At 35.8% G+C, this 19,188-nt stretch overlaps 1 protein-coding gene across 1 annotated transcript in view; it reads right to left on the bottom strand.

Annotated features, from left to right (window-relative positions):
- cul1b (cullin 1b) overlaps positions 1–13,522 on the bottom strand; it is a 173,229-nt gene extending 159,707 nt beyond the window's left edge. The window contains exons 1-2 of the mRNA XM_039753311.1: positions 13,232–13,522; positions 974–1,352 (exon numbers count right to left, since the gene is read on the bottom strand). Of these exons, the coding sequence (XP_039609245.1) occupies positions 974–1,113 (140 nt within the window). The 5' untranslated portion in view covers positions 1,114–1,352; positions 13,232–13,522. The remainder of the gene's footprint in view (positions 1–973; positions 1,353–13,231) is intronic.
- Between the last annotated feature and the right edge of the window lie 5,666 nt (positions 13,523–19,188).

Raw genomic sequence — 19,188 nt, 5'->3', positions numbered from 1 at the left:
TCATATCTCTTGCATGATTATTAATAAAAATAATCACACAGGTATAAAATTGAATTTCACTATGAGAACAATCTTTATTGTGGTCTGCTGGTCAATATTCAAATATGATTCATTTTCACCCTAACACAGAATGCACTCTAATTTTAAAAGACAATAACTTTGTGCAATTCATCCTTATAAATCACACCATTCAGTACTACATATTTATAAATGTGCAATTTGTTTTCATGATTAAAAAGCTTCCAAATTACTCTACTGTCTCTACGTCTTTAACTGAAGTTAATGTAAGATGTCTTTTAAAGTGAATTGTAAGCAAATAAAAGAGTAATAACTATTTGCAGTTCCAGAGTGTGATAATAAGTGGGACAAAATAAATCAGCATGAAACAAAAAACTTGTGTAAAATAAGCACACAAGTACTTCCAGGATACTTGATTAATACCTCTAAAACTGGGTCCCACTGCATTCTGGTTAGTTTTATCCACTACTACCATATCAATGTAAAACACATAACAGTCACTTCATCAAGCACACTTAATATAATTCATTTTCACGATTAATCTGGCAAGCACAACTTTCTTTTTCTGACTGCAAGGCAGATCAGATATATTTTTTCAGCATTACCTTTTACACCTACAAAATGTGTCAAAACTTGATCTCCAACTGTCGACAATTTTATTTGGATCCGTAGTTTTATGAATTTTACTTGTATTTGTATGACAATGCTATAATTATATTAACAGATTTTTAAAATGTTTCTCCCTTTCTCCCCTGCAAAAAAGAAATGCACGTTACTTACCATTATTTAACTGATAATTACTTTTTCCCACAACATCAAAAAACTCTTTGTGATTAGCCTAAATGTAATAGAGAAATGGCTCCATTCATTTACCAGTTCCTATTACTCAGCAGCAAATCAACGTTTCCCTGCCTATGACTTTTTCCAATTAAAGAAAATATTGCTTAGAGGATACGTGTAGAGTTCCATATATCGTGACTTTGCCATGCTCTGTCGAGTATAGACTTGCTGTATTCCTGCACGAAGGTCATCCCAGATTTGATCAAGACCAATTTGTTTTAGTCCATGAGGATTCTGACCTCGGCCAGATGACATTTTTAAGGTGTTAATAATCAAATTGCTTCTTGCAAATGTTTCTTTATGTTAAGTAAAATCAAAAAACAAAATTAATCCTCCATTAGGACCAGTGTTTTTAAGATGCAAGTACTAATGCACCCCCCCAAAAGTAAATAAAAAGGGGGGTGGGTCAAAGAGACCAAAATATCCACCAGTGAGAAAAGGGTGCTGATAAATCCCAAAAGAACCAAAGTAATGATGCCTCTTCATCAAATGAACTGTAAATAAAAAGAAAATAGAGAATGATTATTATGGATCATTATCAGTTTCTTAACAGAAAACAGGGGTTTCAAATAGGTTGGTCCGATATTCTTAGATTTCTGCTAATCCTGGAACATTAAAGCTGTTGTTCCAGGACCACCTTTCCCTTTTAGCCAATCAGCTATAAAGTTAGTCTGTGACTTAAAAAATTGAATCTTAAAGCTCAGAAACACCCAATTTTACATTTTATGTAAGGTTCAGATGCTCCCTTACAAAAAAAAATATTAACAAACAGGTGATTTTCACCTCATGTTCATGGTGTTATTTAAGAAACCAGAGGCTGAGTTTAAAGCTGACTGGCAGAAGCAGAATAATTTTCATGAAGCAACACATTCAGTTTTGCACAGTAACCCAATGATATCAGAGTTACCCTTACAAATATAGCACAAGTAAACTGGACAGAGACCTGAACTGTATTGGCTAGCACCAAATTTGGTACTATAAAGCAGAACAAATTAAATTTAGAAGATTACCAATGTTACAGTTTCAAGTGAAGCTGTGTGCTTTTCTACAGGACTTCTAACTTAAAAATTGTATGCATTACCAAAAGATTTCTTTACAGTTACCACAGATAGTACATAATGCTTTTTTGAATGTTATATTTTTTACAATGCTTATTAATATATACAGACTATGTACATAAACACATGAGGATAAAGGCATATACTGTTATTTTAACAGCTAAAAGATCTTTTTGTTGAGACAAAAACACTCAGGATTTTGCAACTATTGTCAAAACTAATTTTTTTTTTTTATTCACAAGTTCAAACTTTTTGAACAACTGAAAGCTTACATGTTCATTAACATGCCACCAAAATGTGTCAACATTTTGGATTTTGATTAGTGCATGCAAGTAAAATATTTACTGTACTCTGTATATGTGACAATAATTATCCAATAAACTTACAGTACATAAATTGTATTACATTGGTACACTAATCATTCAATACTGCTTAATATAGTGCATGACTTATTTTTTTTCAGATACTATTTGTTTAGTACATTTCTTTTGTCCATCTTACAGTCCTTGTTAGTTTTTTTTGTTTGTTTTTTGTTTTTTTTAATAAACTGTAACAGTAACTACTGAGGTTTATTTAAGCTACACAGTTCCTAGATCAAAGTTGCTTCCAATACTTGTAACAATATTCATGTTTTTCCTTCCCATTACTTTAATAAATTGTACAGTAGCACAAAAAGAATCACATTTAAATGCTCAGAGTATAGTGAAAGATGTAGATTGTATGGCATACCAAAACAATTAATTATCTTTACATATCTTCTTTAAAGCAAAATAAGAAGTTTGGGATTTTCAAAATGTTATAATTACACAATTAAGATAAATAATACAATAAAGAAGACTCTCAGATTTACTGCTATGAATAAAAAAAAATATGTCCGATTAGTATACTAAAAATTTGAAGCTCAAGGCCCACTAAACCTACTGGTGGCATTGTTGCTGCACACATACTCCTCAGATGCAGTTTTTAAACTCAACCCTCTTAAATATTTTCAGTCAGAAATAGATTATATTATCAGGGTTGAATATATTAATCTAATTCTTATATGTTCATCAGTGGGACCCTGATAAATCAAATCTGCTGGTGCCAAGTGCTCAGAAAGTTAATACTCCTCCACACAAACCCAATGTTATTTAAAAGGGAGACCACCAAACAATGTTTCCTGCTACAAGGCAGAAATTGCATACTGTTTGGCTTTTTCTTTTCGAAAGGGTAAATAGTTATGTAAAAAAATAAATAAGTTTGAATTAACCATTCAGTTATTAACAGTCTGATTGTGATTGCTTTCATCTAAGCCTTTAACAAACTTGCAATCCCATAAGGGTATGTAATAGCCAACTCCATCTAAAATCTTGTTGTTTCAAATACTATGCAATAATTATAACCTAGGCAACGACACAGATGTGTGCCGACTGATAGATCACAGCTACTGAGTTCCCAGTTCATCACCACTTCCTGGTGCTATGCCTGCAGTATTAACACCACTGCACTGGTTAATCTAATAGTCTCCTCTGTACTCACTTAAGTGATTCACTTAAGTCTGAATGTAACACTTTGGAGAGTAACAGTGTCAGATTTTAAGGAAATATGGCATTTTTGTTGTGATCAAAAAGTTAAATTTTAGACTAAATCATACAGGGAACATAGTTTACAAAAATCTACACTACCAACCACATGCCATTTAGAAACTTTACCCAAGATCAAAAATGTTTACTGTGACATCAAATGTTCTCTCCTGGCCACCCTAAAATAAATGCATTCTTGAAGTGTTAACACTGATATCAGCTGACTAGACACAGACTTTTTAATGTGGTGTTGGGGTAGTTCTAGACATCCTTTATGAATAATTTTCTTGCCACTGTATTCAAGTAAAATACATAGATAACAAGTCTTACATAAATACTGTTCCATCTTATGAAAATACAGTAATCCCTCCCTCGATCGCGGGGGTTGCGTTCCAGACCCCCCCGCGATAGGTGAAAATCCGCGAAGTAGAAACCATATGTTTCTATGGTTATTTTATATATTTTAAGCCCTTATAAACTCTCCCACACTGTTTATAAATATTCCCCGCAGAGTTATACAGCATAATCCCTTTGTATTCTCTTAGATATTAGGTAAGATTCATTGAAATTATGTATATAAACACACTGTTTATATACAGTAAAACCTAAATATTATTTTAAAGATATTGAGTGTCTCCGATAGCACATATGTTACAGCCATTACGATAGACATGCCGCCAGCAATAAATACGTACAATACAAGAAAAATAGTATACAGTAAATGTGTGTACAGTGACACTAAGCACGCATACGTACTAAGCACTGTAAGTAGAAAATTAATTATGGTTACTCACCAACAATGACACAATGACTTGTCCGATAACAATGAGTTTTATTTTACTGCACAACAAAGGAGAGCGTTACAGCCCTTAAAGGAGCCACTTCAGGCGATTGTGTAGCACTGCCGTTGTTCTTCTTCTGGCAGTCTTCAATGCAAATCCCTAAAGCAGATTCCATCCAGACTACTGCCTTATTACATCCACTTACAACTCGTTTTGCACCCTGGTTAAAAGGACACTGCGGCCGTAGATCTTATATTCCTTTCTTACTTTTTAAATAAAAGAATGCGTAGCCTTCAACAAATCCAAAGCACGTTTACCTTTTCGCAAATCAATAACATCTTCCGTTTGCACTTGGGCACGGCCCCTGAAGCAGTAGCAGATCGTTTTGGAGCCATAATGAAGGGCTTGACTATGCACAAAGATAAACACAAAAGAGCACAACTCTTTACACAGCGAAACACGTTGATGCTGAATGAGTGAGACGAGACTTCCTGGTTAACACTGCATTCAGCAGGCAGGAACTTAACTGCGTGCTCTGATTGGTTAGCTTCTCAGTCATCCGCCAATAGCGTCCCTTGTATGAAATCAACTGGGCAAACCAACTGAGGAAGCATGTACAAGGAAGTAAAAAGACACATTGTCCCGCAGAACCCGCGAAGCAGCGAAAAATCCGTGTTATATATTTAGTTATGCTTTCATATAAAATCCGCGATAGAGCGAAACCGCGAAAGTCAAAGCGCGATATAGCGAGGGATTACTGTACAGTAAAAAAAGTCTAAGTAACTGAAAATTGTTTATTTGGGAAAGATAAGGAATGTAGACAGGGAGGGGGGTTTGCTTGATCACATCATACATGATTGGGATCAGTGAGATACATAATTCAACACTACAGTTTGGAAAGACATAACCTTCCCAAAAGCCAAGGTAGTACTGAAATTTCTAAATTGTTTTATTTGAATAAAGAGTGATGTTTTTCTGAAATCAAGCATATGTGGCTCTAAGTTAAACCTAGGAGAAAGTAAACTTTAATATTTGATTCAGAATATTCCCAACTTTGATCCTGGGGGACTGATTCTGCTTATTTGAAATTTTGTTTCATACCAACATGAAAATTTACAAGATGATCAAGACACCATCTGCTAACCTGCAGTATATCTAAATCAGTGATAATTTAATAGTGATTTTTATTGTGACCTCCAAAATAAATAGTCTTCATGATTGACATCAATTTTGTATGCATTTAGAGAATACAAGGTTTGTCATCAGAGAAACTGTTTCTGTATAACAAAAGGCAGTTATGCATTTCCTCATTACTGAAGAGTTATCGCTTTTACAAGCACAAAAGAAACAATAGGAAACCATGAACATGTACCTTTCAAATCTTAATTTTAGTTTGTTGAAATCTACTAATATTCTTCCTTAAAAAACATGAAGGTTACAAAAAAAGAAGACAATCAATATAGTCTATCCTACCCATAACTTGATCCTGTTTTGAAAAAGATGCACACATGCCAAAAAAGATTTGCTTTAAATTGCGTCAAATGCTTAAATAAGCATATAACTCACTAAGTGATGGTCTTCTGTGCATATATCTTTATCTGGTTTGCTTATAAATGTTAGTGTTTATAGGTATTAAAAAAAAATTAATGTTTTAAAATATTTAAAAAAACATCAATTCACAAACCCACTATGTTTATTAACTTGTTAGTTGGTGCTGTATTCCTGCATGCAAGGTCCCTTATAGAGGTGTGCTAAACATAAGATATTCCAAGAAAAAAATATAACGTAAATTCTTAATGGAACCTGTAGACATAGTATCACTCAAAAAAAGTTATGAGGGGTTCCTGCAAGAACTTCAGTTACTGTATCTCTTATAGTCAAAATTCAGAAAGTCATTCTGTTTAGTTAATCATAATTGTGTTGATGTTTTCCTCTTTGTGCATAATGCCACGCTTCAGTTTCCCAAAACCAGTGCTGGATGATGCATATTAGGATAGCAAATTCATTAAAGTACGATGGGACAGAACAGTACCACAGTAACATGCAAAACACTCTTAAAGCACCAGATATTAAAGGGTACCATTAAAATGCTTTAAAAATTCCTCCTTTAAAGTATACACAAAAAAAAAACACTCATTAGGCAACTTCTGTTAAATACTAATAAGCATTAACCGCAATTATCTAAATAGTGCTCCTAAACTTGAAAACCAGTTGAGCATCCCATCACATGAGAAAATAGTAAGTTATATTTAAGCACTTATGAAGCAGCTACTACACTGATGTTGAAGAAATAGTTAATCATCAATCTGCATTCCGTGTCATGAGATGCCTTCTTACATATATCGAAGGATGCCCATAGTTAAAGGTGCTTTGACCAGAAACTTTACAGATAAAACTAAGAAACTACATAAATTAAAATCAGTATCATTACTAAACGTATTTATAATTTGTCACTGTTCCAGAGAAAGATGTATACCATCGAAGATGACTTAATAGAAAAATACAAATAACACAAGTGAGAAAGAAATTTAAGTAAACAAGTTAGTAGAACTGGTAAGAGGCAGTCACTCCCATACACTATAATTAGGCAAAAAGGGTACATACATTAGTGATTTGGTAGAGCTTTTTGCATACTCGCATATCTAATTTAGTAGCTGGACAAATAGTTAATGTTCCATATTGGATACAAAAAGGAGACAAGACCAAACATTTGCACAATTTTATTATAAAAACACGGAAAGAAATACAACTGAATGGGAGAAACGCATGGGAGTGTGCAGAAGACTAGCACGTGGACAAGCAGAGTGAAGAGACACTCCATTGATAAAAGCAAAACTCCAGACAAAATAGCTATGCTGCATATGTTTTAGCATAAACAACTTGTAACAAACTACTCAAAATGTTATTAAATATATTAATGATACTAAAGCATATCTCCTGAAATAAAGACTTTTTAATCAGAGCAGTAAAGAGACAGAATGTAGATACATTCACATACATAGGGGTTGTCTCTGGGGGCTCAGTGCTTACAAGGGTGTATGAACTATGCAACAAGCTTACAGAGTTTCTGCAATCTGATATTTCTCAGTTTGCCAGCTGTTTTGAGAATTAATCATGGTGCTAAAGATGGTATACTTGTCAGATATGTCCTTTGCCAGTATACATGGCCAAGACCAACACATTTCAAAACTGTACTATTACATACAAAACTTTGGTCGGGTGGCACATTTGGAAAGCATGCAAGTTAAATTATCTAATCATACAGTGGTCTTGAACACCATCTTACCTCTGACTCATGCAAAATCCACAATTTGGTAAAACACATGGACGTGGATAACACAATTTTCAATCTACAAATACTTATTTGGTTGGATTAATTGATTGATAAATGGGTAGAAATGATAAAATAGTTCACTGCAGTAAAAATTAAGTGCAGGTTAATATGAAATGCAATCAACAACTCAATATTCTTCAGAGAGTAAGATATTAGTACACTCCAAGTGCCGCTGCCTTCCTAGTAAATTACAGCTCAGAGGTAGTTTAATATTGTATATAATATTTTATTGTATTCAATACTTACTGTATGTAAACATGCCTTTTCTACACTGCAAGTCCATATAATCTGATGAATAACATGGGAAAAACAAAGCAAGAATGCACTGAATTATACATTATATTAAGGGTAAGTTCCTCCAGATACTTTTGTTTGTTGCATGAAAAATGTAGTGTAGGTGTGGTAATTTAGAAATTATATTGTTTCAAGAACAATTTTTAATACCATTTTAAGAATAAAAAACAATCTAATCCAAAATGCAAAAAACAATAATGCTCCAAACACAATCCATGAAACTCAGCAGTCAAAGACAACCCGAGATATACATCATTAGTGTTCCATCTAATTGCTTCTACTTCTACAACACCAATGACAAAAAAGTTAGGACACTGTGTCAAATATAAATAAATACAATGCAATGTTTTGCAAATCTCATAAACATGTATTTTATTCACAATAGGACATCAAATACTGCAAGTGAGACATTTAACTAGTTTATGAAAAATATTAGCTCATTTGGAATTTGATTCCTGTAACATGTCTGAAAAAAGTTGGAACAGGGTAACAAAAGGCTGGAAAAATAAGTGGTACTAAAATGAAACAACTGGAGGAATATTTTGCAGCTAATTAGGTTAATTGGCAACAGGTCAACAACATGACTGGCAACATAAAAATATGGGTATAAAAACAGCATCTTAGAGAGACGAAGTCTCTCACAAGTAAAGATGGGAAGAAATTCACCAATTAGCAAAAAACTACATCTACAAATTGTGGAACAATTTCAGAAGAATGTTCCTTAATATAAAATTGCAAATACTTTGAATATCTCATCATCTACAGTACATAATATCATCAAAGGATTCAGAGAATCTGGAGAAATCTCTGTCCGCAAGGGACAAGCCCAAAAATCAATATCGGATGCCCGTGATCTTCGGGCCATCAGGCATCACTGCATTAAAAAGAGACATTATGCCATTGAAATCACTGCATGGGCTCAGGAAGACTATCAAATTACTGTCTGTGAACACAGTTCATTGTGCCATCCACAAATGTAGATTAAAGCTCTATCATGCAAAGAAGAAACCATATGTGAACATGATCCAGAAATGCCACCATCTTCTCTGGGCCAAAGCTCATTTAAAATGGACCGAGGCAAAGTGGAAAACTGCGCTGTGGTCAGACAAATTGAAATCTGAAATTCTTTCTGGAAAATATGGGCACATTATCCTCTAGACCACAGGTGCTGAACTCCGGTCCTGGAGGGCCGCAGTGGCTGCAGGTTTTCATTCTAACCATCTTCTTAATTAGTGACCCAGTTTGTGCTGCTAATTAACTTCTTTTGCTTTAGATTTAATTAACTTGACTCAGGCACCCTTAGTTGTTTCTTTTTTCTTAATTAGCTGCCAAACAGTAATGAGACACAAAATGAGCCGCTACATGACCAGCTAACCTGCACGCATCACACAATATCTGAAAATAAAGAAAGGTGAAGGTCTCAGTAAAGTTGATCTCTCAGGTCACCAAAACATCTTGACGGTGTTCTTAGGAAAAACAGAAAATCAACAATTTTGGAAATGTCTGCTGTGGCAGAATGAGAGCAGCAACAAGCTGTGGAATTTAATAACAAGTTTAACTAACAGCAAGAATCGGCTTCTCATTAAGAACGTGACTGGAGTGAAATTGGTTGGAGTTTGAAGCCCCAATTTAGCTCGCCATCTGTTGCCTTGTTCCATGTCTCATTTTTGTTTGGCTTTCATTTAATGAAGAATCAATTCAGAGCACCAAATCCTTAAAAACAGGGCTATTTAAATGAAGGGAAAAATAATTTAATTAGCAGTGAAAACTGGTCTTGATTAGGAAAAGGGTCAGAATGAAAACCTGCAGCTACTGTGGCCCTTCAGGCCCGGAGTTCGACGCCCCTGCTCTCGACTAAAGAGGAGAGGGACCATCCAGCACCTTATCAGCGCTCAGTTCAAAAGCTTGCATCTCTTATGGTATGGGGGGGGTGAATCAGTGCCTATGGAATTGGTAGCTTGTACATTTGGAAAGGCACCATCAATGCTGAAAGGTTTAGACAGGTTTTACATATTATCCCATTCAGATGACGTGTTTTTAAGGGAAGGCCTTGCATATTTCAGCAAGATAATGCTAAACCTCATCTACTACAACAGCATGGCTTTGTAGTAGATAAGTCCAGGTGCTAAACTGGCCTGTCTGAAGTCCAGACCTTTCAACAATTGAAAATATTTGGTGCATTATGGAAAAAAAAAATATGACAAAGACAATCCAGGACTGTTGAGCAGCTAGAATCCTACATCAGACAAGAATGGGACAACATTTCTCTTCCAAAAGTCCAGCAACTGGTCTCCTCAGTTCCCAAATGTTTATGGACAGTTGTTAAAAGAAGAGGGGATGCTACACATGGCCCTTGCCCAACTTTTTTGAAAAGTGTTGCTGCCATCAAATTCAAAATTACCTTACTCTTTTTTTTAAAATGGAATGGTTTCTCATTTTAAACATCTGATAGGTTTTCTATGTTCTATTATGAATAAAATATGAGTTTATGAGATTTGCAAATAATTGCATTCTGTCTTATTTACATTTTACAGTGTCACAATGTTTTTGGAATTGGGGTTGTAGAATAAATAATATACAAAACAAAATTAAAAGATTGAGCACAAGCCACAGCTTATATTTTAAGTGATCCGTGTAAGGAGAATTTTTTTTTTTTTCAATTTAAGACAGTAAGATAAAGAAGGTTGAGTGGATTCTTCCAGTAAGGCAACACTGTTCTTCGTGCAAGATATAAGTCATGGGGTATAAGATAAATACAAATTTTAATCAGGTGCCTTTGTCCCATCATGATTATGCTACTGTAATATATCGATAAAAAAACATTCTGTTGTACATGTGTAACATTTAAAACCAAAAGCACGTAAGCACCTTTCACAGCTGTGCAATCATTGTCTCAATTTAACATATTGTATATCAAGCTTTAGTACACACATCAGCACCAGAATGAAAATTAATGAACAAATATTTCATTTTATTCACTTAACTTAAATATAAATACAAAAGTTATATAATGGCAGTTTTGAAAGCTACATTTTGTTTTAAAAGTTATTACGTTTGCTGCATTCACACAATATGGGAATTTTCAGAATTACCACCAAATTATCTCACCTTTCCACTTCTTTTTGCTTTCTGATTTGAGGGAAAGGCAAGGTTGTTGTTTATTTGTTGCTCGGGCTACTCATAAAGCAACTAAAGATTAGCTATAATTTTTCTGTAATAACAACAAGCACTTTAATTATATTTAACATGGATTTCACTTTAGAAACAATGTAACCACAAAATGTACATTTCTGGATGGCCTGATTTATGTTTTTGTACATTGTATAATAAAATGGTCACAACTCAAAAAAAGTAAAATCATTTTAGCAGCATGTGTTGTTGTTACACGCTGCAAGACAGGTAGTGTATGCACTCCATTTTACTCAGCATGCTTGTATTAGCACGAGGTTACAGCAGCAATTTTTCAAAATATGGGTAACCTGTTAGCTTCTTGCCGATTTTTAGGAAATTGACTAATGTGCTTTTAATATTTATCCCTGTGTTTTTGGAAAGGTTTTCCCTAAATGAGATTTGTTTAACAATATAATCCCATGTATTTTTCACCAAACTGTTTATTTTGGTAACTTTGTCACATGGTGTTTGTTCAGTAAAACAAGTTAGTGAAGAGATATTCTAATTTTGTGGGACTGAAGAGGTGAAAATCGCCTCACTGTCTACTTCCTTTATCTTGTGCTTAATTCTAGAGTTTGTTAGGGTTAGACCATGTACGCCTTGGCTCTCCATACATGTAAAAGACTCAGAACTGTCATTTTGTGCTTTTTTTTACCTGGCTCTGTTTAAAGCAATTGATTCAATTGCTGAATTGATGAAATACAAACTGTGAAAAAATCAAGACATATAAAGGCAACTTTTACTATGGCCGTTGAGCTTCATTAATAACTCTTGCTAACAAATGTTCAAATTGAAACCAAGAAGTTAAAAAAAAAAAAAAATCACTGTGTATATTCCACTTTTGGATAGGTGACAAAACTCAAATATAGTGTATTACTCTATTGGTTATATAAATGTTTTTATTGAGAAACCAAGCAAGAATGTACTAGAATTTAATAGCCTCTCTATGTAAATGCCTATTATTATAGGCAATACATTTGAGTGTTTTATAAATATTTAGAAATCAGGGTGCCACAATTACTTTAACAATTAAAAATACAAGCAGGTTTACAGGTAGACATCGTTTCTCTCCTCAAACTTGCCAGTATAGTGTAACACTTTAATAAATACAGTTCACACTGCTAGCAAATATAAACTAGTACTTTTTATAATCAAAAGCCAACAGATCTGACCTGGTACTGTGGATTCAGAAATATACTTCACAGGTCTCAGCAACTACCCGAGATTTTTTTTTTAAAAGATCACTCCTAATCTGTCTCTTCTCCAAGCTGTACTTATTTACTGTCACTGTCGAAGTACCGTACATAACAAGGGCAGCTTCTTTATGATGAAAATCCTAGCACTACTTTAATGTTAGTTGTAAGGCAAAATTATGATATAAAAATGAAATTCGGATGATTCTGATAAAATTAGAGCGTCACCACAAACAGACATTTTTAGACAATAAAGAGAGTAACATGAATCAACCCTTTTAATATTTTATTCGAGTAAATACTAATACAAGTAGTAGCCCGTCCAAAACGGAACTTCTAAATGCTCTTCTGGGGCGATCCAGACACTGCGGTAACTTTTTTTATAGTCTGCCATTAACTGTTACTTTCTTTTAGACTATACCCTCGAAGGAAAAAAAGAAATACATCTCTGTATTATAAATAATGGCTAAGTGCGTATTGATGATGAGTAAAGACAAATCGCACAGCAACCACATTGTTTTACTACAAAGTCCTGCATAAACACGTATATCATCCCACTGAACAATCTGTAGTATACTAAAGTTTACTTTCGTTTCCTTGTGAACAAAAGCAGACTACAAAAGTGACTTTAAACATTTAATAATCCTGATGACAAAAGCGCTCAAATGATCACATCAGTCAGTTACATCACCACTTTCTGTGCATGAAGATAACATCAAGTAAAATAGGTACTCCTTGGGTTTTCCAAAAGGGAAGGAGGTCAGCGAGCCCAGATGGAGGCTACACTTGATTTCTCGTGAAAATAGACCGCACCATCACGCCGAGGCCTGTAAAATACCGGCTACGGCGAACCTTTGGAATCTGTGCAGATTACAACATAGTATCATGCTCTTGGTCTTTCGACAGCGCTAACGTATTTCATCAAATCGATCAAATCTAAAAGGTGCGTAAAGGTGACATAATCTTTGAAATGGCTTACCATATCGTGTGTGGCTGTGACGCTGGGCCGGGTATGGGTTACTAGATTGCCTGCCTTTCTCTTTTATTTGGCGCACTTCAAGGAGGCTTGGATTCTGACTCCAGGTCCTAGACGTGACAGTAAAAAAAACCCTCTCTTGTCTCGACTTAATTCGTTCCGAATGCTTTGTCCGTTGCCTTCTTACTTGTTTCCTTACTTAATCGCTGAATCCAAGCACAGCGCCTTACTCTACTGCCGCCGATTCTGCTGCGGTAAAGAAAAAGTACGACGCCAGAAAGTGTTTCAGAAAACTTGCTCCGGTATGCAACACAAATGACTAATTGTATTGGTTCCTCGGCTGTGCGCGCATTTTCTCTGCGAGGCCGTGCTGCTGCCAACTACTGGAGAACAGAAATGATGCTATTATCCACGAAAGGACACCTGAACAGTAAATACAGTAAAGGGTGAAAAACACTACCCAGAAAAGAAGAAATCGAGGGAAAGAAACTTCAGTTTTAAATTCGGCACAACAACAAATTCTAAAGTCATAAGCAGGCAGGTGCATTATGTTATAGGTGAAACGTGTCTTTAGAAAACACATGCCACGGGCCTGATGGTTGCAAATAAAATATAAGCAATGCCTTTTAAACAGTTGCTCAAGCTACGTGTGTTAAATCTTACTGTGCCCAACGTACAGACGGTATTGCCAAAAGTATATGTTCAATAAATAGAAATCAGATTGAATTACTTTGAAAATAACCTACAATAGTATTCCAAATATTTTTAAGGTTAATAATTTGTGTGATATCTATTCTGACTCTGTAAAAACAAGATTCATCTAAATTCCAAAATGTTGACAAATCTTCCATATTTCACAAGCAATTTATTAATTAGGAACATGAATAACCATATTTATTCAACATCCTTAAATTGTAATTTTCATTTATACTCAGTGATTCAAGTACAGAAGGAGCTGTAAATCTGTAAAGTACGCATCAACAATGTAATAAAATATATCAAAAAATGTGAAACCTTCTTTAAGCTTAAGGGATCTGTGCCGGCAATTGGAAGGTTGCCAGTTCAAATCCTGTTACTGCCAGAAGTGACCCTACGCCGTTGGGCCCTTGAGCAAGGCCCTTAACCAGCAATTGTTTCATTCTGGGTATGACGTTAATCTGCAAGTAGGTCCACCAGTTTACAGGGAAAACTTGGGGGGTTGGTGGCAGGATTGGCAATCCAGCCACTTTAAAAAAAAAAGGAAAACTCACATTGTTCCAGTGTGGTGCTGAGGTGTCACCTGCTGTACACAGGTCCCCATCTAGGTGGTTTATTGTGTGGTGGATGCAACAATGCAGTTTATGCTACCCACCTTGCTCTTTAAGTCTAAAACAGGCCACATCCATACCCACTTTTAAGAAGTGATCTCTTTTTATAATGTAACATATAATCCATTAACCTACTTAATACAATTCAGAGCTGCTGGTACCAAAACCTAATCTGACAGCAGTGGTCATCACATTACTCTAAAATGTATCTAGGGAGGTCAATCAAAAGTAAATTGACAAGCTAATGAGCCATTCATTTAACTCATTTAATTTACTCACTGGGTCTGAAAGCCAGAACCTGTCAAGCCAGAACCTGTCCCTGTAAAAAAAATTGTTACACAAAATTATTTTGTCATGCAAAATTACTTCTACCAAAACAATAATTGTCTTATATACAGTATGTGAGACAATAAAACACCTTTACCTTCATATAGATTAAAGTTTGTTTTTAATCTGATTCAAATATTATCAGATCATCATTAGCCATCCATCCTTCCATCATTTGTTTTTTTCCTGTACCCATCAGCTCAAATCAATCATACATAATTTTTCTTTTATAGAAATATGCACATCGCCACATGATTAATTGTTACCAATGAAATATAATAAAAATTAAAACAGAACAAAAATGAAGGTCAACAGTTTTTTTCAAGTGTTTCCTTTTTATTAATGCAGTCAACCTGCATTATAGGATTACATTATAATTAGCTTTTTCCATCCCAAACAGCACTGTACATACAGCATTCTTATTCAGTTTTTTAACCAACATTCTGAAACACAATGGTAGAAGACCTCCATCCCATGTTTTCAACTACTCTAATGCATTTATAACCTGTTGGTGAAAAACACAAGTAAGGCTTTAACTGTGTTCACAGTAATTATTCAACCTTTGAATTTTAAATACACTAATAATTGTTTGCCCCAGCTTATAAGATTACAAAATGCCAAATAAAAAAGTGATGTAAGGTGCAGACTGGCCTGCTGTGCACTAAGAGGTGAGAGGAAATGAAGCAAAGATATTCAGCACAAACATGTCTACATAAAAAGTGAAGACTAAAGATTACAACACATTACACACTGCCTTTAAAACATGGCTGGCAGCGCAAACCTAGACTGCAGTTCAAGCCTGGAGCTGTTGAAGCTGTGGCAAGCAGGTAAAAAAAAATATTTTAAAAGTTCAAAATCTAGAAGGCAGTCAAGGGAGAGATTACAGCATAAGAACACAAGATATAGATACGATATAGGCAAAAATATAAAAATCATAGAATGGAGGCAGAATCCAAAATCAAGCACATAGTATGTTAACTATCTGTTCCACTGAGATTATTTATTATAATAATGTTAACATCACATACTTTTTGAAAATATTTTAAAAATATGATTCACTTACCGTACTTTTGAATTGGAGATTTTTCAGGATTGCACTGATGTTAGATTTATTACAGAAATTTTGAATATATTCATGATAAATCAAATCAGGATAAATTTATCATAAGTAATATTTATGTAAATGCAGTAGAAATTATTACTTTTTGTCTTCTAGTTCCATTATATTTATACATTATGCAGCTCCCTTGCTGTATACATGCTGTGGCAGACGGTCAGTGCCCATGCCCAGCCGGGAAGCCCCTACAGCATATGTTCCGAGGGAGCAAGAATGGGAGACCCAATACCTCCCCCTGGACGCTAGTTGGCAGCCTCCCTGGGTTGCAGCGGTGCCTCTGACTCCCGCAGGGCTTCATGGGAGTTGGAGCTTGGTGCAGCCCTATTGGGTTCCGCAGGCGCCGCCAGGGGGTGCTGCAGTGGGAGCTGCTGCGCCGGGTGTGGGCAATCAAGCACCTGGAGCACTTCCGGGTGCCTAATAAAAGGAGCCAATGACCACCATTCAGGAGCCAGAGTTGGGAGGGAGAAGACAAAGCTGCCTAGGAGGAATGGAGGAGAAGACTTTAGTTTATTGGTGTTTTTGTGTTCACTGTGCTTGAGACTTGTATACTGCCTGTGGGACATGGGGAAGACGTGCGCCCACAGGTAAAGAAAAATAAATTAGTGTTTTATTTTTACACGTGCCTCCGTATCCAGTCTGTATCAGGTCAGGCGCCTATATAGCGCCTTTCACACTGCCTATACGTAAATGGAAGAGATAAGGGGATGCAAAATTATACTTGGCTTTGTTAATTAAAAGAAGCTTTTAAAAGTGAACATCAAGTCAAGTCAAGTTGGGGAGCATGCACTGGTACAGTGCGTTGCCACACCCACTACACGACAAAACAACTCGGGATACCGGTTTGCAACCCCCCAGGCAGATGCACGGTCAAGTCGCACCCTACGGAAATGACCCTCTATCTGCCGCAGCCAGGTGTTATGTGGACGACCCCTTGGACTAGTCCAGCCACTCAGGTCCCCAACAATGAGGATCTTACAGGCTGGATCACCCTCGGGGAAACGCGCCACATGGCCGTAGTGCCGTAAATGACGCTCCCTTGCAATGCAGGTAATGTGCCTCATTCGGGACTCCATGAGCAACCGCTTATTCGACACAAAGTCAAACCAATGGTACCCAAGGATTTTCTGGAGAGTACCAAAGGAGTCCAGTCTTCGTCTCAGGTCTCTGGATAGCGTCCATGTCTCGCAACCATATAGCAAGACAGGAAGCACCAGGACTCTAAAGACTTGGACCTCCATCCTTTTGCATAGATATTGGGAGCACCACACACCCCTTTTCAGCGACCTCATGACCCCTCATGCTCTCCCAATCCGTCTATTGACTTCATAGGAAGAGTCACCAGAGACATGAATGTTACTGTAAGTTAAGTGAAGATGTCATGTAATTATTCCCCAGCACAGCTTTTTAAAAGGGGATATAATTTGTTTCTAGCATTTGGCTTAAGATGTTACAGTTTTTTAAGGTTGACGTAGGAAGCACATACAATAAGGTACTACATTTATCTTGCCTCTTTGTCACAAATACTTGAGTTAGGAATACAGTGTCCACCATAAATCTCTATGATGAGTTATATTTATTAAATGAAATGCTGTTTTCTAAAGCTGTGGCTACTAAAGTGGTCTAGTCAGGACAACCCTTAGCTAAAAAGTAAAGTGATGGAAAATACACAGATGCTACCAAGAGGAGGGAACCCTAGCACCTAAGGTTGTGTTTATTTAAGATCTCCCTTCTATATACTCAAGTAACAGAACTAAATAACCCGATGCACTCGCAGCACCTTTTTGGCATTGGATAGTTGGGCCATCCTATTCCATATACAATTCTTCTAAAGCCATGAGATGAACTGGAGAGTTCTAATAGCCATATTTCAGTTACCAGTGTCGCCCATGTCTCTACCTGTCTAGCTTTGGAGGAACACCTGCAGGAAAATTGTATATTGCAATTGGCATCTGCACCCTATTCACCCTATCACATACAGGTGCTCTCTGCTTGCTTTTTCCATATTTAAACTTGCCAGTGCAAGTTATTATCTATCTCTCTTTATAGTCATTTTTTGCTATCCCTCTGTCCTTTAATATCCATGAAGCCAACTTTGTCCTTGGAAACATACTACAGATGGTGGAGCCCATTATAATGATAAAAACTATCAGCAGTAAAATCTCCCAACATATTATTTAAAACATCATTTACAATGTCTAAAGAGCGGATGGTAGCCAATGCATCAGTACCGAATTATCTTGCTTCAGAAAGGAAACATATTTTTATTGTTCAAGACAGAGAAGGTTAATCTGCAAAACAATTTATGAGGTCATATGATACATAATGTTTAGCAAAACAAGTTTATCTATAATATATCTATATTAATATATCCCATAATAATTAATGATACTCAGTTGTAATGCAGCTAAAATGGTGATCACAGAGAATGGTTCAGTAATCAGAGTGGACACTTGCATGCCAAAGGCTATGCAGTGTAACATCAATAAAATATTGTTATCATTTACAAAGAGTTGGAGACTAAATTCTAAAACAATCATATGAATAAATATGAACATTAAATTCCATATATTTGAAAGCCTTTGAACAACCTGGGGAACATATTCCCCATTTATAAAAACATATATATAATTATCCTAAATCAGAGCATACAATTAAATGTATTAATTCCTTAACCAATGGCCTATTTATACATCACCACATTGAAAACACTCCTCAGATATCCAGATGTGGTAGTATATAATGCCAAATAAATAGCAAGAAGTCACCCACGATTAACTCTTAAAATGGAAAGTGAGCGAAAAACAGAAAGAAAGCTTTCTCTCGAAATGAGGCAGAGGTTCTGATGACAGTTATAAAGGCAAGAGCAAATATTCTATTTGTATCCTGCCCTCTGGAGTGACTACAAAATCAAAACATATTACTTGGCAGGCTGTGACAATGATGGGCAGTAAAGCTGAAAACAAAATTTGGCAAACAACCAAGATTTGACTGAAAGTAGACTAAGATGTTCCCAAACTATCTGCAAATTCTCTCTAAAAGGCCCATTTTGCAAGAAAAGAATTTACACCTCAGCTGAAACAGTGCGACTGCACAAAGTAGAGCTCTCAGGAAGGAGAGGTAAATGCTGGTTGAGGTCCATAAAAATGGCTCTTGGTTGCTTGTAATGGAGCCACTCATCATCATGAGCATAAAAGTCTAAACAATCTTTG

The sequence above is a fragment of the Polypterus senegalus genome, chromosome 5 (genome assembly GCF_016835505.1).
Source record: "Polypterus senegalus isolate Bchr_013 chromosome 5, ASM1683550v1, whole genome shotgun sequence".
Taxonomy (NCBI): domain Eukaryota; kingdom Metazoa; phylum Chordata; class Cladistia; order Polypteriformes; family Polypteridae; genus Polypterus; species Polypterus senegalus.
This window is presented reverse-complemented; position numbering and strand designations above follow the sequence as displayed.